Source organism: Podarcis tiliguerta (genome assembly GCF_965153285.1).
Source record: "Podarcis tiliguerta genome assembly, chromosome: 7".
Taxonomy (NCBI): Eukaryota; Metazoa; Chordata; class Lepidosauria; order Squamata; family Lacertidae; genus Podarcis; species Podarcis tiliguerta.
In genome coordinates, this window is record NC_139540.1 from 82,871,702 (window position 1) to 82,895,665 (window position 23,964).

General features: G+C 46.0%; 2 protein-coding genes across 4 annotated transcripts in view; both read right to left on the reverse strand.

The window, feature by feature from the left end:
• The window catches only part of LOC310681173 (uncharacterized protein), a 34,425-nt gene extending 29,328 nt beyond the window's left edge, over nucleotides 1-5,097 (reverse strand). Inside the window, exons 1-2 of the mRNA XM_083448746.1 lie at nucleotides 4,988-5,097; nucleotides 935-1,112 (exon numbers count right to left, since the gene is read on the reverse strand). Coding sequence (XP_083304872.1) covers nucleotides 935-1,027 — 93 coding nt within the window. The 5' untranslated portion in view covers nucleotides 1,028-1,112; nucleotides 4,988-5,097. The remainder of the gene's footprint in view (nucleotides 1-934; nucleotides 1,113-4,987) is intronic.
• An 8,623-nt stretch (nucleotides 5,098-13,720) lies between these two features.
• Nucleotides 13,721-23,964, reverse strand: part of RRBP1 (ribosome binding protein 1) — a 43,674-nt gene continuing 33,430 nt past the window's right edge. For all 3 annotated transcript variants that reach the window (XM_083448615.1, XM_083448616.1, XM_083448617.1), the window contains exons 15-22: nucleotides 22,291-22,380; nucleotides 21,411-21,503; nucleotides 20,770-20,841; nucleotides 20,384-20,479; nucleotides 17,861-17,944; nucleotides 15,627-15,719; nucleotides 15,102-15,245; nucleotides 13,721-13,891 (exon numbers count right to left, since the gene is read on the reverse strand). In XM_083448615.1, coding sequence (XP_083304741.1) covers nucleotides 13,850-13,891; nucleotides 15,102-15,245; nucleotides 15,627-15,719; nucleotides 17,861-17,944; nucleotides 20,384-20,479; nucleotides 20,770-20,841; nucleotides 21,411-21,503; nucleotides 22,291-22,380 — 714 coding nt within the window. In that variant the 3' untranslated portion in view covers nucleotides 13,721-13,849. The remainder of the gene's footprint in view (nucleotides 13,892-15,101; nucleotides 15,246-15,626; nucleotides 15,720-17,860; nucleotides 17,945-20,383; nucleotides 20,480-20,769; nucleotides 20,842-21,410; nucleotides 21,504-22,290; nucleotides 22,381-23,964) is intronic.

Here is a 23,964-nt window from a genome sequence, read left to right on the forward strand (position 1 = left end):
CATGATGTGGCAGGATCAAGACACTTCTGCTGATCAGCACATGTTCACTACTGACACTTCTCTCACAGAACAAGGTCCATCCATGCTTATGTAGAAGCATAGAAGCCCCCCAATAAAATATGTGAGGGGGCCCCCCAAAAAACTTGATGGGTGTTGTTGAGGGTGTGAACAACCTATATAGTCCACATACCACCTAATGATACACAGCCATAGTATGAAACCATATGACCACAAAGTATATTAAATTACTTAATTATGAACAAGAGTTAAAACCTATCCACAAAGATGTGGCTAAACTCATCCATGACAAATAGTAATGAAACTCTAACACCCCCAGATAAAGATTCAAAACTCATGTTTACTAAGAGCCAGCATGGGTTTCTCAAAAAGAAGTACAGTGGTGCCTCGCAAGACGAAAAGAATCCGTTCCGCGGGACTTTTCGTCTTGCGGTTTTTTCGTCTTGCGAAGCAAGCCCATTGACGGATTAGCGCTATTAGCGCTATTGACAATTTAAGGGCTAAAAACGGCTTTTTAAGGCTTGAGGGATTAGTGGTTTTGCTGCTAAAATGCTTTTAGCAGCTTAGCGCTTAAGGAAAAGGGGTTTTGGAGCGGAAAAAAAATTCAAAATTTTTCGTCATTTTTCGTCTTGCGAAGCAAGCCCATAGGGAAATTCGTCTTGTGAAGCACCTCAGCAGACTGAAAACCCTTTCGTCTTGCGGGTTTTCCGTCTTGCGAGGCATTCGTCTTGCGGGGCACCACTGTAATGAGAAACAAATCTTACTCTCACACACCTCCCTTTTTAAAAAAATTGTTGTCATTTTTCACAACAGTCTGGTTATTGACATAAGCATATACAAAATGCAGAAAGAATGATAAGCACAGAGACCTGAAATCTCCTAAACAAATGAAAAATAAAGAAGCATTACACAATACCTGTTCTTTCTCTTTCACCTTGTTCTTAGAGACTCTGGAAAAAGTTACATCCCGGGCTGGAATCACAGAGATTTGATGCAATGGCATATTCATCACACCCCCAATATAGAATTGGCCCTCTCTTGTAGATGACGTCCTGGATATTAAGTGCACTATCTGCCTTTGCTAAGCCATACACCTAAAAAATAAATATCATGGGGTGAATTAGCAGAAAACTGGTGAGAAAATTATTTCCAATATTGTATTTATATGCCACCCAGTAACGAAAGTTTCATGGGTGTTTTACAAGTAGAAGTGCATGAAAATAAAATTTAACGCAGAATAAAACCAGTATAGCGTTGCACAGATAACAGGTCTCTATAACAATAAATTCTCACCACCCTCAGCAAACTATAGTTTGCAAAAAAATAAAATTAAAAAATATGAGGGTAGGCATGACCAATCAATTGGGATAAAATAATGCAATTCTGTATGGTATACACATATTTGGTGTAAAATATTACGTTTCCTAATTGGCTACATTTATGGAACTAGTTATTTCTTTTGACACCTCACTTTCCTTATCTCAGCCTAATAATTCCCATTTATGGAATGCTCTCCTCAGAGAGGCTCGTCTGGCACCTTCATTATGTACCTTTAGGCACCAAGTGAAAATGTTTCTCTATAACCTGGCCTTTGGTTGATTAATATTCTATGGCCTTTTAAATGTTTTTGTGGGAGAGTTTTATTTTTTAATTCTGTATTTTGTGTCCTCATTTTGTATTTTTATGTTGTGAGATACCCTGTGATCTTTGGATGAATGGTGGTATACAAATTTAATAAATAAAATAATTGTCACAACTTCTCCATAATTTAACACTGCCATCTCTTGCCTATGCCATTAAACCAGGCTGCACAGTGGAGGCACACCATCTCTAGCCCTTTCGAGAACAAGGACTGCACTGCTCCTTCTCAGCCCCTCTTGGGGCCACATGTCAGCGGTGAATGTGGCCCAAAATGACCACATATGCACACATCCACACCAGAACGCATTGCACATTAGAGCACACATTCAAATGCAGACCTGAGACCCACAAACCAGCAAAAAGCCTGCCCACCCCACTCTGATCAAAGAATTAATTGTGGCACGGGGTTAATCATCACCAGGATCACAGGTAAAGGAAGAGTTGACCAGATGAGGAAGAGTTATATGCATATTGCCTAAGTTTATGAGCTGCCAACAACTAGTCCTGAAAAGGCTATGGCAATGAAAGCAGGAGTAAGCAAGTCCCCCCCCCCCCCCATCGAGACCTGGATTCTCTTGGAAGTACCGTATTTTTTGCACCATAACACTCACTTTTTTCCTCCTAGAAAGTAAGGGGAAATGTCTGTGCGTGTTGTGGAGCGAATGCCTGCGGGTGGCGGGGGGGATCTGCTGCAGTCGTGAGCAGTGGATCCATGGTTCCCCTTCCTTCCTCCTCTGTGGTTACAAAGCATGGATCCACATGGATCCTCAGGATTTTTGCATTGGGCTACTCCAAACTCACTGTCAGATCACATGTCTGTGGCCACAGCATGAACCACAAAAATCATATATCCACTATTTCGTTTAGAATATTTTTTTTCTTGTTTTCCTCCTCTAAAAACTACGTGCGTGTTATGGTCTGGTGCGTGTTATAGAGCAAAAAATACGGTAATCTGTCAGCAGCGAGTGGACGATAAATGCTGGTGGTTGTGGCCAGAGGGACTCTCTCTTCTCTCACAGCCCTCTTTTTCCTGGTAGATAACACAGGGTCATGGGAGCAAGGAGGAAATTTTAAACCTCTCCCCTCCCTGTGATTCTCTCCCCTCACTGCCCCATGCTACTCAAGGTACCTGGGGAACAAGTGAGTGTGGGGAAAAGGAGGCTGAACTGCAAAAAGGTTTTATCTTGCAGAAGAGGAGAGGGGAGAGTGTTCCTTAAATGGGATGCCATTACTGAGAAGGACATCTGGTAGGTCATGGATCCTCTGTCCTCGTTGTGTAAAAGTATCACCTAGAGGGGCTCCCCATTCCCAGGCAGAATAGAAAATGGGTTTCAAGCCACTCAGGCTTTGCATATCAAAATTAATATACTGAATTGGGCTCCATGATGAATAGGTATGGAGTACAGATATTTAGAAGGGACGCGGGTGGCGCTGTGGATAAAACCTCAGTGCCTAGGACTTGCCGATCGTCAGGTCGGCGGTTCGAATCCCCGCGGCGGGGTGCGCTCCCGTTGCTCGGTCCCAGCGCCTGCCAACCTAGCAGTTCAAAAGCACCCTCGGGTGCAAGTACAGTGGTGCCCCGCAAGACGAATGCCTCGCAAGACGGAAAACCCGCAAGACGAAAGGGTTTTCCATTTTCAGAGGTGCTTCGCAAGACGAATTTCCCTATGGGCTTGCTTCGCAAGACGAAATGTCTTGCGATTTTTGAGGGTTTTTTCCGCTCCCCAACCCCTTTTCTAAAGCGCTAAGCTGCTAATAGCCTTTTAGCAGCTAATCTGCGAATCCCTTAAGCCTTTAATAGCCCTTAATAGCCCTTAAACTGCTAACAGCGCTAATAGCGCTAATCCGCTAATGGGCTTGCTTTGCAAGGCGAAAAAACCGCAAGACGAAAAGACTTGAGGAACAGATTCTTTTCGTCTTGCGAGGCACCACTGTAGATAAATAGGGACCGCTTACTAGCGGGAAGGTAAACGGCGTTTCCGTGTACTGCGCTGGCTCGGCAGATGCAGCTTGTCACGCTGGCCACGTGACCCGGAAGTGTCTGAGGACAGCGCTGGCTCCCGGCCTCTAGAGTGAGATGAGCGCACAACCCTAGAGTCTGTCAAGACTGGCCCGTACGGGCAGGGGTACCTTTACCTTTACCTTTACAGATATTTAAGGACATGGTCATGAAAGGTAAAGCCCATCAGAACCTCAGATGCTACATATTCCACTAGCTGCAGCTTCCAAACCATTTTCAAAGGTAAAGACAGCAGAAACAGGAGCATAGTTGACTGTGACCATGCAATTCATGGCCCAAAATGGCTGGAGCTAACAAACCCACTTGAACTGGAGAAAGGCACTCCAGATCACCCAGACCCCCTTAGGTCACAAATCACCGTAGAATCCACCAGTACCCCAAAGACTACACACCAGGCCTTTTAGGAGGTGTCCAAAACAAGCTGCCTTCCTATTTGCTGGATCTAGAAACAACCAAGCCACAGCACTTCCGTATTGTCAGGATTCAGTTTCATTTTTTTGTATAAACACATCAAAAAAAAAAAAAAAGACTTCTGAGTGCTATTTCTATGTTACCTGCAAGCTTCAACTGGCCGTTTACATGGAAACTGGAAAATTTTAATGCATGTATCATAGTAGCAAAAGACATTGTCAGTTGCTAAAATTAATCTGGACCCCATTATTATCAGCTCTAAGTAGGGGGTATTTCCCCTCATGAGACAAAAATTGAAAATGTTTATGCCACACTCTTTTAATGTGTGTGTACCTAGGGACGCGGGTGGGCGCTGTGGGTTAAAGCCTCAGCGCCTAGGGCTTGCCGATCAAAAGGTCGGCGGTTCGAATCCCCGCAGCGGGGTGCGCTCCCGCTGTTCGGTCCCAGCGCCTGTCAACCTAGCAGTTCGAAAGCACTCTCGGGTGCAAGTAGATAAATAGGGATCGCTTACTAGCGGGAAGGTAAACAGCGTTTCCGTGTGTGGCTCTGGCTCACCAGAGCAGCGATGTCACGCTGGCCACGTGACCCGGAAGTGTCTTCGGACACCGCTGGCCCTCGGCCTCTTTGAGTGAGATGGGCGCACAACCCTAGAGTCTGTCAAGACTGGCCCGTACGGGCAGGGGTACCTTTACCTCCAATTCATATTCTGCAAATTGGACCAGGAACATGACACCATACTGCAAATAAAAACTCCAATTTCAGTGAATAGTTGAGAGAATCCACCTGCTGTTTTTCAGCATCTATCACAACCTCACAGCTAGTGGAAGTGAGACAAGGGGAGCTGGGTATCTTTGATCTGAGGTCAAAGTGCCTCAAGAAACCCAAACCAATTCTTACCTGACATGATGGCAAGCCAGGGCAACCACACCTTTGAATCTTACTTCAGCACAGTCTCCCAAATGGGAAAATCAAATTCCAAATGGGCAAAAATAGTCCTTGCCGTGAGCCTAGGCAGAAAGAGAAATTGAGAAAATAAATCACAAGTAAACAAGTAAACTTTATGATCACTTGAGGACCTCAAGTCCAAGTACTGACTTTCACTATGCACGTTCAGTTGCAATGTTGAATTAGGAAGGTCTTCAGCTCAGATGCACTCTGTGTGTTAACGGTTCCAGAGCACACTAGACTCCTCTGAGACACCATAAATCAGCCTGGAAGTCCAAGCAGCATGAAGCTAGGGATTCTTTGTGCTATAAGATAGGGAGCTGCCCTACACTGTTCCCTTTCCAAAAATATACTATATAAGCATGACTATTAATATGTGCAAAAGCATTAGTGAACTCTTGGGAGTGGATTCCAGTGGGACAACCAAATTTTAGGGAATGTAAATGAATACTTGCACCATATTTTGAACCTACTTTTGCAAACAGATATGCGCTCCGTGATTTGATGCTAGTCTCCTATGCAAAAATCATGAAAACCAGACCCATTGGAATTAGTGCTTTGGATCAATGTTTGTGTCATAGCAGTGCTGGCAAGGGCCAGATCTGTAATTTTTACTCTACAGCCTATGGATCAATAATAGAATTACAGAATCGTAGAAAAGGAACCTGAGAGTCATCTAGTCCAACCCTCTGCGATGCAGGAAAATCAATATAAGCTTTCATTCAATGGTTTTGAGAGGATCCCCTCTGAAAATCATACAATGATCCACTTTTTATTCACTATGCAGTAGGTTTTCACGGTCACCTGTGTTAATTTTGTATCTCCCAATATTCTGATAATGGCTTAACACCACACATCAGCCACACTATTATGTGAGTAATTTGAACCCAATGTGCTTTGACTATATGCAATTTTCTATTTAGGTGCCATCCCTGGAACGTAGTTTGTGTGATTCGCAGGATTAGACAAAAGTTCCATTTAGATCAAAATCATAGCATTTCTTACAGTGGAAAATCAGATTGTGTCTAAAAACAGGGCATGAAAACAATATCCCCTCTCAAAGCAACTGGTACATTGCCTCCAAGGCTCCATACAACTATTATGTATGGCAAGCACTCAGTGATCCAAGTATCCTCCAAGAGTACCGTATTTTTTGCTCTATAAGACGCACCAGACCACAAGACGCACCTAGTTTTTGGAGGAGGAAAACAAGAAAAAAATTACTCTGAATCTCAGAAGCCAGAACAGCAAGAGGGATCGCTGCGCAGTGAAAGCAGCAATCCCTCTTGCTGTTCTGGCGTCTGGGATAGCTGTGCAGCCTGCATTCGCTCCATAAGACGCACACACATTTCCCCTTACTTTTTAGGAGGGAAAAAGTGAGTCTTATAGAGCAAAAAATACAGTATTTCTACTTTTCTTAATATTGTTTCAGTGTCCAGGGCAGCTGTCTACCAGCTCCATAAGGTACACTGGCTGAGACCCTACCTGCCTGTGCGTTATCTCACCAGAGTGGTACATGCTCTGGTTATCTCCTGCTTGGGCTATTGCAATGCGCTCTACGTGGGGCTACCTTTGAAGGTGACTTGGAAACTACAACTAATCCAGAATGTGGCAGCTAGACTGCTGATTGGAAGTGGCCACTAGAACCACACCAGTCCTAAAGGATCTTCATTGGCTCCCAGTGTGTTTCTGGCCTCGGTCCAGTATATGTGAAGGAGCGTCTCCACCCCTATCATTCACTGAGGTCCTCCTCCAAGGGTCGTCTGCTGGATCCCTCACTGGAATTAGTGAAATTATAGGGAACCAGGCGGAGGGCCTTTTCAGCAGTGGCACCCTTCCTGTAGAACACCCTCCCATCAGATGTCAAGGAGATAAAGAACTAGTCGTATCTCGGAAGTTGAATGGACTCCATTCCGGAAGTCTGTTTGACTTCTGAAACGTTCAGAAACCAAAGTGCGGCTTCTGATTGGCTGCAGGAAGCTCCTGCAGCCAATCGGAAGCCACGTCAGACGTTTGGCTTCCAAAAGAATGTTCAAAAACTGGAACATTCACTTCCAGTTGTAATCATTCGGGAGCCGGAATGTTCGACTCCCAAGGCGTTCGGGAGCTGAGGTATGACTGTACACAACTTTTAGACATCTGAAGGCAGCCCTGTATCGGGAGGTTTTTAATGTTTGATTCTTTGTTTGTTTGTTTGTATATATGCTGTAAACTGCCTATATGGCTGGGGAAACCCAGCCAGATGGGCAGGGTATAAATAATAAATTATTATTATTATTATTTAAAAATGTAAGCTAGTGGTCCCCACCACTTCCTGTGACAATACAGCAGACCTGCAAATTATGTGCATTTAACTCGTGAACTTTCAGCTTTACATTTTTTTGCAAGAAAAATGAAGGGAGGCAAAAACTGGGTGGACATCCAGAAAACCAAACTGGAATTCCAGCTGCGATTGCACCCATTGCATTTTAACTATATGTGATTTTGGCATTACATGTTAAGTTTCTGTTGTGCTGTTTATTTCATATATTTGTTCACAGTACTTTCTTGTCTGCTGTCAATCTTCTACCCAGGTTTCTCCACACCATAATGCCCCCGACCTCTACCATGCTCTGCCTCAGTCACCTTTTGTATAAACTGAAAAGGTCCAGATTGCTACTACCTTTCTACCACAGGGGAGATGCTCTGGGCCCTGATCATCTGGGCAGTTTTCCCAAGGCGGAGTTGCTGGCCCCAATCCCACACCCCTTTTGGAGAGAAACTTGCGCACAGCATCCCACATGCTGTTGCCCCACGGATTTGTATGGATCTTCACACAGGGGCAGGGGTCCCCAGCCATTGCCCCCCACTATCCCCTTCCCCTTCCCAACCACATACCCTCCAACATTTCTCTGATGAAAATAGGGACCTCCTATTCAAATAACAGCAACAGCAACAGCAGCAACAACAACAACAACATTTATAGCCCCCCATCTGACTGGGTTTACTCCATAAACTCTGGGCAGCTTCCCACATCTATAAAAACAAAATAAAAAATTTAAAAGTTCAGATGCTCAGGGGTCACGTCCCTGCATACCTTCCAACATTTCTCTGATGGAAATTGGGACCTCCTGCTCAAATTAATAATAATAATAATGATGACGGTAAATACCACTATTCATACCCACCCCCATTTGACTGAGTTGCCCCACACACTCTGGCCAGCTTCCCACATCAAGAAGAACATAATAAAACATTTGAAAAGTTCCCTATACGGGTCTCCCTTCAGATGCTCGGGGGTCGCATCCCTGCAAACCTTCCAAAATTTCTCTGATGGAAATTCAACAACAACAATAATTTTACTATTTATACCCACCCTATCTGACTGGGTTGCCCCACACACTCTGGGCAGCTTTCCACATCTACAAAAACGTAACAAAACATTTGAAAGTTCCCTATACGGGGCTGCCTTCAGGTGGCTAGAGGGTCGCATCCTGGTGTCCCTTCAACATTTCTCTGATGGAAATAGGGACCTCCTACTCAAATAATGAATCTGACCAAACTGCGGGTGCAGTGGAAGACAGGAGTGCCTGGCATGCTCTGGTCCATGGGGTCACGAAGAGTCGGACACGACTGAACGACTAAACAACAACAACAAACTCAAATAAATAATAATAATAATAATAACAACAACTACTATTTATAGCCACCCCCATCTGACTGGGTTGCCCCACACACTCTGGGCAGCTTCCCACATCTTTAAAAATGTAATAAAACATTTGAAAAGTTCCCTATACAGGGCTGCCTTCAGGTGGCTAGAGGGTCGCATCCCCGCGTCCCTTCATCATTTCTCTGATGGAAATAGGAACCTCCTACTCAAATTAATAATAATAATAATAATAATAATAATAATAAAAAAAAATACTACTATTTATACCCACCCCCATCTGACTGGGTTGCCCAAAACACTCTGGGCAGCTTCCCACATCTTTAAAAACGTAATAAAACATTTGAAAAGTTCCCTATACGGGGCTGCCTTCAGGTGGCTGGAGGGTCGCATCCTGGCGTCCCTTCAACATTTCTCTGATGGAAATAGGGACGTTGTCTGAAGGGAAAGCGGGACTTTCCCGGGTCAAATCAAAAACAGGGACCCTGGGAGGCTCTGCACCCCCCACCCCGCCAGTGGGAGGGAGGCACCTTCGCCTCGCCTCGCCGCTTCCAGGGCGGCTCCAGAGTCCGCTCCCCTGCGCCGGTTCTCCGGCTACGGGCGCTGCTCCTGCCCGGCGGCGCGGAGGGAGACGAGGCCCCGGCTTCCCTGGCGGCGAGGCCCTTCTCCCCTCAGAGCGCTCACCTCGCCGCCGCCGCCGCCTCACGGGGAGGCCGACCAGGCCGACGCTGCCGCCGCCGCCGACCAGGCCGCCGCCGCCATAGCCAGGCCGAAGCCCCGCGGCCCGCCTGCCGAGCGAGGCCTCCGAAGGGGCACCTGTGGCGCCCGCGGAGCAGGAGCAGCGCGACGACGGAGACGACGAGCGACGGCCCGTCCCGGCCGCCTCTCGCGATTGGCCGACGAGGGAGGGGGAGGGGCCTGGATAAGCCCCGCCCCTCTCCGCCGGTTGAGCGCGGAGGGATTCCGACCGCGGGTTTATTCCGTACGGTCCAGACGCCGCTTGCCTGGTGCCGATGATCCTCAAGAAGACGGGTCGCAAAAAAAAAGATGAGGCCGTGAAATCCGGGAAAATTCACTTGGAAAAGGAAAGGAAGCTGATTTATTTATTTATTTTGGAAACAGGAGCTTTTGTTAAGGATGGAACAATTTAAAAGGCAAGGACCGCTTGCTTATGACACGTGTGTGCTCTCTCTGTATGTATGTGTGTGTTTGGATCTAGAGGACAACACGCGCGTTTCCACCACGAGAAGACACACGATGAGCTGCAAAAACAAGAGTTTATACCGAAAACAAAAGCGAAGGAAATGCGACGCTGACATACAAAGCACTTCGCATTTGTAATTTTGAAGGAAAATGCAGCCAATCGACTTTAAATTCTTTCACCGCAATGGTTCAGCAGCCAGCAAGTTTTTTTTTAAGGAAACTTGTGGGGTTTTTTCCCCTTTTGTTGTTTATTTATTTTATTATTCAGAGGCTTACACAACATCACTGCAGTTTGGCCAGAGCAAAATAGATCCAAACTATCTGAACAGTCTGTCTGTAGTTCCGAAATGTTGACTATAATATAAAAATAACTTCAGATATCAAGGCAGAGGACTTTTCTGAAAGGATGTGCTCTGCGGGCTTCAGCTTCCCAGGAAGAGCTGCTTCCGGCACATTTCTGGCAATTCATAGCTGAAGGCTAACCAATGTGCTAATCATATCCTCAAATAAAGAGGCATTTCCCTCCTCAATAAGCTGTTTATAGCAGCCCCATTACATCTGGATAGAACAAACTCATATTTTCCCATGTACTGATGAAATAGCACATAATGCATTTATTTGGGCTTGTTGGCTGGCAGAAGTTGCGTCACCATGAACTGAGAGACCTTGGGAGCTCTTCTGTGGTTACAAGTTATCATTCAGAATTACAAAAATACACAGCAAATTCCTCTACACTTGATTTCTCTGAAACTGTGATTACTTAAGGAGGCAGCTCTTTATTCAGGGAATTTGCGTAATTTCTTCCAATGCAATGCGACAATATTCTTGAATGTACTTTGCAATGCAAAGCGGCAATGTATTTCTGTCTTTGGCAGCTCTTAGGTTTGCTTGTGTTTTTGTGTTTGTTAAAAAAGCATTACAGATCCAAAGCTCCAATATGAGCTGGATGCCCAAATAATTGTAGTTGGATGTATAAATTCTGTTTTTAATTGGACAGCACACATTTCACCCGGAACATTTCTCACTTCATTATCAAACTGGGCAGACACACTGCGAAATACAAAGGGACAAAGTACCGTATGTTTTGCTCTATAGGACGCACCAGACGATAAGACGCACCTAGTTTTGGGGGGAAGAAACAAGGGGGGGGAATTCTGAATCCCAGAAGCCAGAACAGCAAGAGGGATCTGGCTTCTGGGATAGCCTCTTGCTGTTCTGGCTTCTGGGATAGCCACTGAAGCCTCTCCCGGGTAGCGAGATGAAGGCCCCCCCGGCCGGAAGAGGCTGCGCGCGGACAAGCTGCCCTCTGTACCTTCCCCCATCTCCTGCAAGAACCGTGTGCTTTTTAAAGGGAGTGCGGTTCTTAGGGGCTTTTCTGGGAGGTGGGGGCTCTGTCCCTTCCCCCCAGTGGCGTAGCGTGGGGGGTGCAGGGGGGGGCCGGCCGCACCGGGCGCAACATCTGGGGGGTGCGCTCGCACTCGCAGCTCTCTGCCCCTACCTGGTTCACTCACTCTCTCTCACTGCAGTGCTGGCTATGCGAATCCGATCCGAGCCGCCGGGTCGCCGCCCACTGTGGAGGGGAGGGTGCCAGGTGTGCGGTGCGGTGCGGAGAGAGAGCGAGGGACTATCTGGGGGAGGGACAGTGCAGCGGGGGGGGTGCAAATTACTTGCCTTGCCCCGGGTTAGGGGGCGCAAATTACTTGCCTTGCCCCGGGTGCTGACAACCCACGCTACGCCACTGCTTCCCCCCACTTCCCACAAGAGCCTTCGTCCTGCTGCCCTACAGAGGCTTCGCAGGGGCTATCCAAAAGCCAGAATAGCTAGAGCTGGTCTAGCTTTGCGCGAAGCCTCTGCAGGGCATGAGGAGCCTTCATCCCCATGTCCTGCGGAGGCTTCTGGGACAACCCGCGAAGCCTCCGGAGGGCAGTGGGATAAAGGCACCCCGCTGCTCTCCAGAGGCTTCACAGGCTGTCCCAGAAGCCAGAACAGCAAGACGGAGTGCTGCGCAGTGCTCCCTCTCCCTGTTCTGGCCTAGCCATGCAGCCTGCATTCGCTCCATAAGATGCACACACATTTTCCCTTTTGTGTAAGGAGGGGAAAAGGTGCGTCTTATAGAGTGAAAAATACGGTAATTGGACGAAGAGGCGTTATAACAGCCCATTCTGTGTTGGCTGCACGCTTTGTCTTGTTTTGCTCTCTCCACCTCCACTAATTTCAGGAAAGGCGCTACCATGTGGAGTGCTTCAGCTCAGTCCTGCAGAGCAGTGGTGTTGCTTGGGTTCCCATCTTCGCATGCGCTCCCATTTACATGCGCGCCAAAACCAGCGCTGAAAGGGGGCGGGGTGGAACGGCGCAGCGGCAGAATGGGGGAGCCCCAGTGTAAGTGGCTCTCACCGGGGTGCCACAGAAAGAACGTGTTTGGTCAAGGGAACTGTGGACTCAAAAGAGTTGAAAACCACTGCCGTAGGGTATATAGTGGTACTTCAGGTTACATACGCTTCAGGTTACAGACTACAGGCTAACCCAGAAATAGTGCTTCAGGTTAAGAACTTTGCTTCAGGATGAGAACAGAAATTGTGCTCCGGCGGCATAGCAGCAGCAGGAGGCCCCATTAGCTAAAGTGCTGCTTCAGGTTAAGAACAGTTTCAGGTTAAGAACGGACCTCCGGAACGAATTAAGTAATTAACCCGAGGTACCGCTGTATTCTGGACTGCACACACAGCTGATGTTCAGCACAAAGCAGTCCTGTTGGGCTCTAAGTCAAACTATGAACACACTCCATGTTTTCATGTGTGCTGTGCGCTGCCAGAGAATATTAGTGAAGCTGCCATTACTAATCTTCTTAAAAATTCAATACCTCTACTCAAGCTAGGCGCAGAATCCCATTTTTAATTGCGATCAACCAGCTGTTTGGGAGAAGCCCACAAACAGGGCATGACAGGAGCACCTGTAACTTGTTTGTGCTGCAGCAACTAGGACAGTAAGGAGCGCTTAAGTAGACGGAGTCCCAGCCTTCCTGGAACACAGGTGGGAAACAGAAGGGTTCCCTGCTTCTGGAAGAGACTCCAGTATTCAGAATGTGGCCGCAGCCTGCCTTTGGAATGGTGTTTGACTGTCCCTTGCAAGCAACAGCGACACGTGATGTGCTCTCCCAGATGTTGCAAGGTGTTCACACAGAGACAAACTGCCGTGATTGTGTAGGCAGGCTGCTTATAGCCACATGTAACTTCACCAAATGCTTCCCAGGCAATGGATGGGGTTTCACGATGAATCTATGAGATTACCCAAGTCATGTTTGCAGTGGCGTAGCGTGGGTTGTCAGCACCCGGGGCAAGGCAAGTAATTTGCGCCCCCCCCCCCCGCTGCACTGTCCCTCCCCCAGATAGTCCCTCGCTCTCTCTCCGCACCGCACCGCACGCCTGGCACCCTGCCCTCCACAGTGGGCGGCGACCCGGCGGCTCGGATCGGATTCGCACAGCCAGCACTGCAGTGAGAGAGAGTGAGTGAGCCAGGTAGGAGCAGAGAGCTGCGAGTGCGAGCGCCCCCCCCCCAGATGTTGCGCCCGGTGCGGCCGGTCCCCCCTGTACCCCCCACGCTACGCCACTGCATGTTTGTCTTAATAGTATTTCACACAATTTTCAAGGCCATTTTGATGGTGGCAATCACCCCATCGATCAGGCATGATGCCAAAGCTACCGGGTTCCTCCTCACGGCCCAGAGTTTTTCCTGCAGTAGGAATTACTGCAGTTTTTACAACATAGTCAAAGAGTGTGTTTATTGATGGGTTCTTGCACAGTTTACTTTTATTCTTTAAAAAAACAACAACGCTAAAGCAATTTCTGGCCAATAGTGTCTTTTTTCTTTCTTTATTTCTTTTGCTTCTCCCTACATTAAACAAGTGCATAGTTTAGGAAAGTGTTAAGGCATTTCATGTGGTGAAAAACATGTCCTGGATTTCGTTTTGGTCAAACGGATGTGCCTTCCTTGGCAACCTCTTCATTTTCTCCCTGAAGCAGAATGAAAAGTAAGTTATTGCACTTTGTGTTCTAAACAGTTTTCAAGAAGCAGCTTGTCAGAACAGAAAAAAAATTAAAGAAACCTTGTAAATTAAGATTACAGATGTGAGGAATTCAAATGCGGTTTATACTGGGGTCTTACAGAGACAAAATTAATGTAGGAATTTCGGGGTTTCTGAATTGTACAATCCCCCCTCCTCTTGCATAATACATCATGCACTTATCTGCATGCTCTGATCTTACTACATTGTACAAATTGTATCTCATGTTGCAGAAAGCCACTCCCGACATAAGGAGGGGGGTTGCGGGCTGGCTGCAGTCCCGCGGGACTAGGGGATTCCCAGGTCATTAGTATTCATTATTCATAGCGCTAGCCAATTGGCTGGCGGCGGGGACGGGCTTACTAGGGGGCATTTAAGGTCGGGGCAGCCCTTTTCTTCCCTTTCAGCTGCTGCGGTTTCCCACCCACCCACCCTCTAGGTTTGCATCTGGACTTTGCTATGGGCTTCGGCTGGTCGCCACAAGGGGCCTGGTAGGAGTTTTTCCATTTGGCTAATTGGCTGTATTTGGAAGCCACTTGGTTTTTTCGCCTACCTCATAGCAAAATGTCACAACTCCCTGGTTTTGGCGGTTAGGCATTGGCAGGGGTATTATTATGCAAATGAGTTGGGGGGAGGAACGCCATCACCTCCCCCAAATGTTGAAGGGTAGTTCGTTAAAGGACTCCGGGTGGCGTCGCCTCGTCCAAAACCTATGGAGGCTAGGCCCTAAAGCACACTCCCAAGCGGTAACCCCTTGGGGAGCGCCCAGGGATGTGCATCTCAGGGGCTCCCCCTGTTGGTGCTTAACCCTTCCTGGTCTTATACCGGTTAATCTGATAGGGCCAATGCCTAAAGCCAATACCGCTCTTACCTGTAATCAATAAAGTTGTGGCCATTTTCGCCCATTAACCTAAATTCTGGTGTTCGATGTCTTTATGTATTCCATCTGTGGGAGGGGGCACGAATCGCCACGCAAAGCAATGGGGGGGGGGGGAAGCAGGTGCTGGGCTACCATGGTCAACTGAAGCCCTATATTTTTAACCATGTTTAGTGCTGCCCTCCAAGTTCTTCAGTACCAAAAACTGTTTCTTTTTCCAGTAGGAGACAATGCCAGGTTAATGTGGGCAGATGAGTCAAGGAAAGAGAAGGAATTCAAGTACCGTTTCCTTAAGCTGTTCCTGCAGTTTTACCACTGTGTCTTTTTCCTTGGCCAGCTGCTCTTGGGTGACTTGCAAAAGCTCTTTTAGTTTGGTAGCTGCACATCCCAAGTCCTTCGTTAACTTCTTCTCCTTCTCTAGTGTTTCCTTCAGTTGGCAAAACAAAACAGACAAACAAACAATTATTCTCAGGGCAACGAATGTGTGGTACAGTGGTACCTCGGGTTACATACACTTCAGGTTACAAACTCCGCTAACCCAGAAATAGTACCTCGGGTTAAGAACTTTGCTTCAGGATGAGAACAGAAATCGTGCTCTGGCGGCGCGGCAGCAGCAGGAGGCCCCATTAGCTAAAGTGGTGCTTCAGGTTAGGAAGAGTTTCAGGTTAAGAAAGGAGCACCGGAACGAATTAAGTACTTAACCCGAGGTACCACTGTATTTCCAAGAAGGTGGAATTCAATGGTGAGATACCACATCTCTGCCTTGTTCCTCCCTCTGCCTAAAGCAACCCAGTGGTAGAAGCCTTACCTGGAGCCGCAAAACATCTTCCTTGGCAGCCTCGTTTCCACCAAGTTTTAGCTTCTCCAGTTCAGCCTGCAAGCTGCACACCAAGTCCTGAGCCTTGAATTTCAAAAAAGTTGAAGTTTAAATCAGCTGCACTATTGAAAAGCCGAAATAACAAACACTTTAATAAAAAAGAGACTTATCAAGCTGGAAACTACTCAGAACAGGCATTGGAAGGCTGATCATAAACACATAAAACTTCATCTAGAATATTTTTATTACAATCACGATGCTAATAAAAATGTCAAATCTAGTGTGTTACTGTAGCAGGAACCCCCCCCCCCATCATTCAGTTTGTACAAACTTCACACTCACACACTACATACGCTACACTTCTGTTATAAATTCATAGAAAATCAACCATACATTGGATTTACACTTTTCCACTTTTATTTTACTCCATGAAGGAAAGACTACAAAATGGGGAAGGTTTGATACAGGGCGCCATAATCCCTTCACCATCCCAGCACATCCACAGGAGCCCTGCCCAGTTGCTATGCCAACCCTGATGATCCCAGACAGAAGACAAAATCACAAAGAACTTGCATATGGGAGTGGATTCAGCATGATCAGATTTCCCTCAGGGGGCAGGAAACTGCGACTACCTTTTGTCTTCAGAAAATGACTCATGGGGAGGGGTAGAGGGGAACCAGCCAGGTGACAGGACACTCAGGTTACCACCACAACTCCTCCCTCAACCCCTCCTTTCTGTAATGTATGCATGATGTTTCTGGGGGTGGGCTTGACCTAGAGGAGGGGAATTTCAAAAGTTTTTATATGGTCTTGCACACCATTTTCTGTGTCTTTTTCCTCTCTCCTGCGAGGTAGGGGAACACCCTGCTGCAACAGTTCAATAAAGGCCAAGCCTACAGGCTGCTGATTTGCTCCAATTTACTCTGGTTGGTGTCTTTACTTTTTGTCCAAGGGAGCCCTCGGATTTTTCCAATAACATTATGCACTGAAAGTGTCAGGCCCGTTTAAAGATCCAGTATTGAAACCATTGTCCAAAACCACATACAGATCTAAACTTCTAATACTAAACTGAAAACCACCTGCCGGGGGGGGGGCAGCACACAAAACAAAGCCACTCCAGTATGGTACAAGCAGTAATTGCTGGGTATTGATTAGATCCCATCCAATAGCTGTGCTGATTTGGAAGCAGGGAATATTAATGAAAAGTACATTGGGACAAGGACCTCTTTGTTATATAACGGAAATATAGTTTTTCAAGTATGGGGCACAATATCTCATAATTGTGTTACTTATCTATTAGCTCCCCTCCCGCTACTGATTGTCCCCTAAATCGCACAGCCGCAGTGTGTGTGTGTGTGTGTGTGTTAGAAACACACCAGAAAAAGCTCTTGGCGCGGACAAAGTGAGGAGAGGTTTCTGGCCTAATCCTGGCTGGTAAGAGAAGGGATAACTCTTCCTCTCAGTAATCTCAAGAATAAATTGGGAGACTCTATGGCCTATGGGTTAAACCACAGAGCCTAGGACTTGCCGATCAGAAGGTCGGCAGTTCGAATCCCGTTGCTTGGTCCCAGCTCCTGTCCACCTAGCAGTTCAAAAGCACGTCAAAGTGCAAGTAGATAAATAGGTACCACTCTGATGGGGAGGTAAACGGCGTTTCCGTGCGCTGCTCTGGTTCGCCAGAAGCGGCTTAGTCCTGCTGGCCACATGACCCGGAAGCTGTATGCCGGCTCCCTCGGCCAGTAAAGCGAGATGAGCGCCGCAACCCCAGAGTCATCCGTGACTGGACCTAATGGTCAGGGGTCCCTTTACCTTTATGCCAGTAATGAAAGGAAAAAAATCAAGAGACACTGCGGCATGCTATGCATAAAGCATAATGTGTGGTTTGGCCCAAAATGTCTACGTGAAGAGTTTGAGAATAAATTCACATACTAGTTTCCTGTGGACAGGGTTGATTTTATTTTTTGTATGGAACCCAAACCGACTTGGCTGAGGCTTGTGTTTCTTTATAGGACTGTCAACACACACCAGTGAAAACAAACTTGCTATTGTTAACACAATAACTTGTGGCAGTTGCAAGACCTCCAAATTAATAGCCCCCAATCCTGGCATCAGTGGCGAAGTGACTTCAAATATTGTTATGTAGTCTTGAGGTTTACCATTGGCCTATAAGTTTTACTATCTTATTGACAACAACGAGGAAGCTCTGTCATGATGTAATCATTTACCTGAGCCAGCTCCTGGGCTTTTTTGAGTGCTTCTGTTTTTCTTGAGTCCAGGTGTTCTTGGGATTCAGATAACAGTTGTCTCAGCTAAAACACACAGAGACACAATTGCAGTACCTTAGTACAGGCATAGGCAAACTCGGCCCTCCAGATGTTTTGAGACTACAATTCCCATCATCCCTGACCACTGGTCCTGTTAGCTAGGGATGATGGGAGTTGTAGTTCCGAAACATCTGGAGGGCCAAGTTTGCCTATGCCTGCCTTAGTATATAAACAGAGTTTATTTGAAGATGAAAAGCCATAACCTTCTGTGACCATATAACTAAGGGTGGGGTCACTGCTTGTCTGTGTTCTTTCAGTGCTCATGGTTTTGACCATGCAGGTTCAGTTGGTGCTGAACCTTAAGTCTGTTTGGTATTGATGTAAACCTCTAGAATGTATTTTGTATAGCTAACTATTAAGCTCTATCCCCAGTATATCTTATCTTATAGATATGGCTAGTGGCTAATGCAAATAAAGTTTTTATCTGCTTAGTCGGGCTCGGCACAGAGCAAGCGTCTCCACAGTGAACTCAGCTCTGCCACTGAGCTGAAAAATGCAGAAAATGTTGAGCTGCAGCTCAAAAATGTGACTGATGTTGACTCTAATGCAAATCAGCTGCCCTCAGTTATGTTGCAGAAATATGGCAAGGCATAGAGCTCGACTCTTTTCTATGTGTAGTATTAATATAATACTTAGGCTTTTAAAAAACAAATTGTATCAGTGTTTAGCAGAAGCAGGAGCTCAATACAAGAGGCAGTCTGATGCAAACAAAGCTCAGTCGCATAAAATTCCATTTACAACAGATTTCTCCTCCATCCTTTATAGTATCCATCAGGGTTAAACTTAATGGTTTATTTCTTTTAAACCACAATTTTTAATTAAATATTTTCTTGTATTTCTGAGGATTTCCTGACAGCAGAAGGTGCTTTCTATTTAAGAACCTAGTTCTGCACACTGTGCTTCAAACCCTCCCTCTTCCTTGATCTTGGTTTTCCCAGAACAGAAAACCTAAGCATCTAATGAGAGCCTGCATCATGTTCTTACACTGGCCAAAACCTGTGGGAAACCAGAGAGCAGGATCCAAGCGAAAGAACCCTCTTGTGGTTTCCAGGAACTGGTATTCGGAACTGTAGAGGCAGAGAACAGCCACCGTAGCCCAGCAGCCTTCAATAACCTTATGCCCATCAATTTGTCCAATTCTCTTTTAAAGCCATCGGGGTTGGTGGCCAACACTGCTTAGTGTGGGACCAAGTTTCATAGTTTAACTGTGTGAAGAATCACTTTTTTCATCAGTCATGACTCTCCCAACATTCAGCTTCAGTGGAAATTCAAGTGTTGAGGACAAACACAACTTTTTGTGTTAATATTTGAGATCTATAACTTGACTTCTCATTTCATTTTTAAGCCATCCACGCAACTTAAAATCAAAGTAAAAGTTGATAAAGATTCTATTCACCCAGTGGGACTGCATTCAAAGAAGTGTTTTAACAATCAGGGGTCTAGATTATTAAATGGCAAGTCCCTTTTACTATTTCCCCCCACACCGAACCTGTGAACACTTTCTGCTGAATCACAGAATAGTCCTCTGTAACTCAAAAGAATGCCTATTTCTTTACCATGAGCTTGAAAAGGTGCATCTACCGTATTTTTCGCTCCATAAGACGCACCTTTTCCCTCCTAAAAAGTATGGGGAAATGTGTGTGCGTCTTATGGAGTGAATGCAGGGGGGGAGGCAGGCAGGAAAACCCCCCCAGAGCTGCACACAAGCTCCATGCAGCTCTTGCGGGCTTTTCCCCAGGAGGGAGAAGGGACTGACGCGGCCAGTCAGTCCCTTCTCCCTCCTCGTAGAAAAGCCCGCAGGAGCCACACACTCCTTAAAGGGTGCGTGGCTCCTGTGGGCTTTTGCGGGAGGTGGGGGTATTGCCATAGCCGCGTGCAACCCCTCCGGCCAGGAGAGGCAGCACGCGGCTCTGGCTTCTTTAGCCGCGTGCAGCCTCTCCCAGCTGGAGAGGGTGCACACGGCTAAAGAGGAAGCAAAGACAGCGAGCAGGATCCATCCCGTTCGCTGTCTTGCCTTCTCCCATAGCTGTGTGCAGCCCCTCCGGGACGGGAGAGGCTGTGCGCGGCTATGGCAGAAGGCAAGACAGCAAGTGCATGGATCCCGCTTGCTGTCTTGGCTTCTTTGCTCTTTGGGGCTGGGGAGGGGGGGACCCAGGCTTCCCCCGGCAGCTGCAGAAACTCTGGGAGACGCCTGTCCGCTGCTCTTTGGGGCTGGGGGGGAAATAAGATTTTTTTTATTGATTTCCCCCTCTAAAAACTAGGTGCGCCTTATGGTCCGGTGCGCCTTATGGAGCGAAAAATACGGTACTTTTCTTCGCTGACACCACATGAGTAGATTCTTTCCTTAACCTTTTCAGCCACCAATTCTCCAAATCATGATCGATACACTTTCCCTAAGAACTCAAATGTCTCACAAACACTTACATGCTCAACTTCTTTCATGTAATTCTGACGTTCGGAGTTGGCTGTTGCCAAGTGATTTTCCAGCTGTGCTTCCAAGAGAGAGGTGTATTCTTTCAGCTGTTAAAAAAGTGGGGGGCAGGGAGAACAACAGGAAGCTGTTAAAATCACATTTCCCCCTTATACCAGAAAATTTGCATTGGGGTCATACTTATACATTCCTGGACACCACAAAAAATCCTCCCTCCTCTTAAGGAAAGGCTGGGTTGGGATTCCCCATCCCAGTCATGCTTTGGGCTTGCTCTGCGTTAGCCAATTTCATGTCCCACAGTCTAAAGGAAAGAGGTAAAATGCCCCATTTTCAAATTTTTCATGTACTTTCCTTCTGGAGTCTTGGAATGCTTCCATACCTTGTCTGTATTCTGAAGTTCCATCTTTAACTTCTCCACATCATCTTCAAGAGATTTCATTTGGTCCTGGGACTAAATGAAGCATTTCCCACACCCAAGGGACCAGAAATTAGAGCATTAGTGTATAGCATTTACCGTCAATATTTTCACTTGAGAGATATCTTGGCACAAATAGGCCATCTAGAGTTCTGCTTACATGCCTTGGGCTCAAGGAAAACAAGGCAAAACACCTAAGGGCTATCAGCTGAAAGTGAGGTTGCAAGTAGATAATTTCCAGCTGTGTATTATTATCATCATCATCATTATTACTTATTAATTAAATTTATATCCTGCCCTTCACCCATAGATCTCAGGCGGTTCTTCCTTAACACATAACTGAAAAAGCTACACACGTTCACCTCCATTATCTAAACCACCTGAGGGGAAGTGCCTAATTTTTGGACATGGAATAATATCGTTGGCAGAGGGGTGAACCAATGAAATGTTTCACCATCACCTCTGCGCTGCACAGTGGAAAGTGATGGTTGACTTGATCAAACACCTTCCTTGCACAGTGCTCATACTGGTCACAAGGAGAAAGTGGTTTCGGTAACAACTCTAAAGCATGCAGGCGAAGACACACACTCCCCTTCGGCAAGTACCTTCTGAAGTGCTTCTTCAGATGCAACCAGCTTCGCTTTCCACACCTGCTCCTCCTCCTCCACGCTCTTCTGCAAGTCCTTGAGCATCCTTTCCTAGTTTTGAGAAACAAAGCATGAAAACACAACTGAGAATAGAAAGGACTTCACATTTGAAGTTCATTCTCCTCATTAGATAGGTTGGTACTCTTGCCACTAGCTCTGCAAATCTTGAGCAAGAGACTGCTCAGTTCCAGAACTTGGAAAAACTAACAACTTAAAAACTGTTAAACACAGAATAATTAACCACATCCGTTGTTCCGAGAAAACTATCCCTGAACTCCTTTCTTCCAGGTTGTTTCTGCTGTTTTCAGAGTCATAATCTGGGAAAGGCTCCCGGGGCTGGAGGGTGGGGCAAGACAGGTGGAAAAGCCATTGCCTGCAGAAAATCTCTCTCCCCTCAGTTCTTCCTCTGGAGCAGAACAGGTCTATTATAGAGTAGAATGTCCAAAAGTGGCATCTATCCCAGTGTTAAGTTGTGGGTGAACATATCAGACAACACAGCGATTCTTCATACAGCTCTTGTTTATTCACAGGCCAGAACAGAACTGAAGTGAAGGGTTCAGCCAGCCTGCTTATATAGAGCTCCACTACAACGCAACAGTAACCACTTTCTGTAACTATCCAATCACTGAATGTCACTTTCGACCCTTATTTGCATATGAGGACCTGAACTATCTACAGTATCCTCCTGCTGGCCCAGGGTGAGAACTTCAGTACATGACATCCAGGACAAGCAAAGCATAGAAACAATGGCCCTTACGGGAAAACAACTTTTCTGAGCAGTACCCAGTCAACTGGACTCAATGTAATATGTCTATCTGGTATAAACAATTTCACTTACTGTCTCTGCAAGAATGGTCCTATACTGATCACATTCTGCTTGCAGGGCACTCATTGCCTCATTTGCTTCTCTTAAAGGAAGTGTCATCTCCTAAAAACACATTTCAGAGACAAGCTTTTAGAGGAAACTGCACTGAGTAGATTCAATACCAGAGTTGAAAGCAGCCAAAAACTCCATCAACCCCAAACCTAAAAATGCCACAAAATTCAGCATGCCAAAATCAGAGTGGGTGTGATATACTACACAAATGCATTTATATAATAATTTCAGAAAATACACAAGTAAATACTGAAAGGCAAAACTACTTGCTAGACTGGGCCAATATGGAACTAATTCATCCCATCCATGCAAGGATTTCCCCTTCTGCAATGGGACCTTCCTCCCCTTTAATCTGCCTGTACATGCTGCAAATCTCCTCAAATCTGCTCCATAGGGTTGAGGGAAACCCGAAGAACCGATTGAGGGGGTGCATGTGGGCAGGACAGAGGGGAATGTTGTACAAACAGAAATCCGTGTGCTGACAAAATCTTCACTTAGAGCTATACTGGCTACAACTCATCGTGATCGCTGGTGGTCTTCTCCAGCTTGAGGGAGGGTGCTTTTTTTATTATAGAAAGTGAGTGAGAAACCCTCCCACGCCCAGGACTCAAAATCCTCCCCTGGTGCCATTTTAAATCGGCTTGACCCACTTTACATCTGGGGGAAATAAAATGTAGATTTGGATACTGTTTGTTTTCTCCTCTAGACTGTGATTTAGGATTTGCCATCCTCTTTTAAGCAAAATATGTGCCCATGCAACACGTTTTGCTTATTTAGACCTGTTACATTAAGGAGATTCAAGGCTTTCAAACTGTTGTGTGCACACTGGGATGGGGAGGAGCAGCATATGGTAGAAGGAAGCTTCCAGGGCTTTGGAAGATATTTTGACTAAGAGCTGCAGGAGGGGTGAGCCCAAATATTTTATTTAACATTGGGCTAAAGATACTGGTCATAATATACAATTAGAAGATTGGTAAAAATTATGGAGGGAATAAATTTTACTGCCTGCAGTGCTTTAAAGGAAAATATAATGAAAAAGATGAACAGATGGTATATAACACCAGTGAAATTAGCTAAAATGTATGAAACAAATTAAACAGTGAAATTAGCTAAAATGTATGGAACAAATAATAAATGTTGGAAATGTAAGGAAAAAGAAGGTACTTTTTACCACATGTGGTGGGAATTTAAGAAAGTGAAGAACTTCTGGGAAATGTTTTCTAATGAGATTTTAAAAATGTTGAAATATACGTTTGTTAAAAAACAGCCTAAAAGCCCTTTTACTTGGTATTGTACGTACAGAGATTCATAAGTGTGATGAAAATTGTTTTTATATGCGACAACTGCAGAAAGGATACTGTTAGCCCAAAGATGGAAGCAGGAAGAATTAACAACAAAAGAAGAGTGGCATATGAAATTGATGGATTATGCCGAGTTGGCGAAATTAACTGGGAAAATTTGGAACCAGCAAGACCAGATTTTCCTGAAGGACTGGAAGAAATTAATGATATACAGTGGTGCCCCGCAAGACGAATGCCTCGCAAGACGGAAAACCCGCAAGACGAAAGGGTTTTCCATCTGCAGAGGCGCTTCGCAAGACGAATTTCCCTATGGGCTTGCTTCGCAAGACGAAAA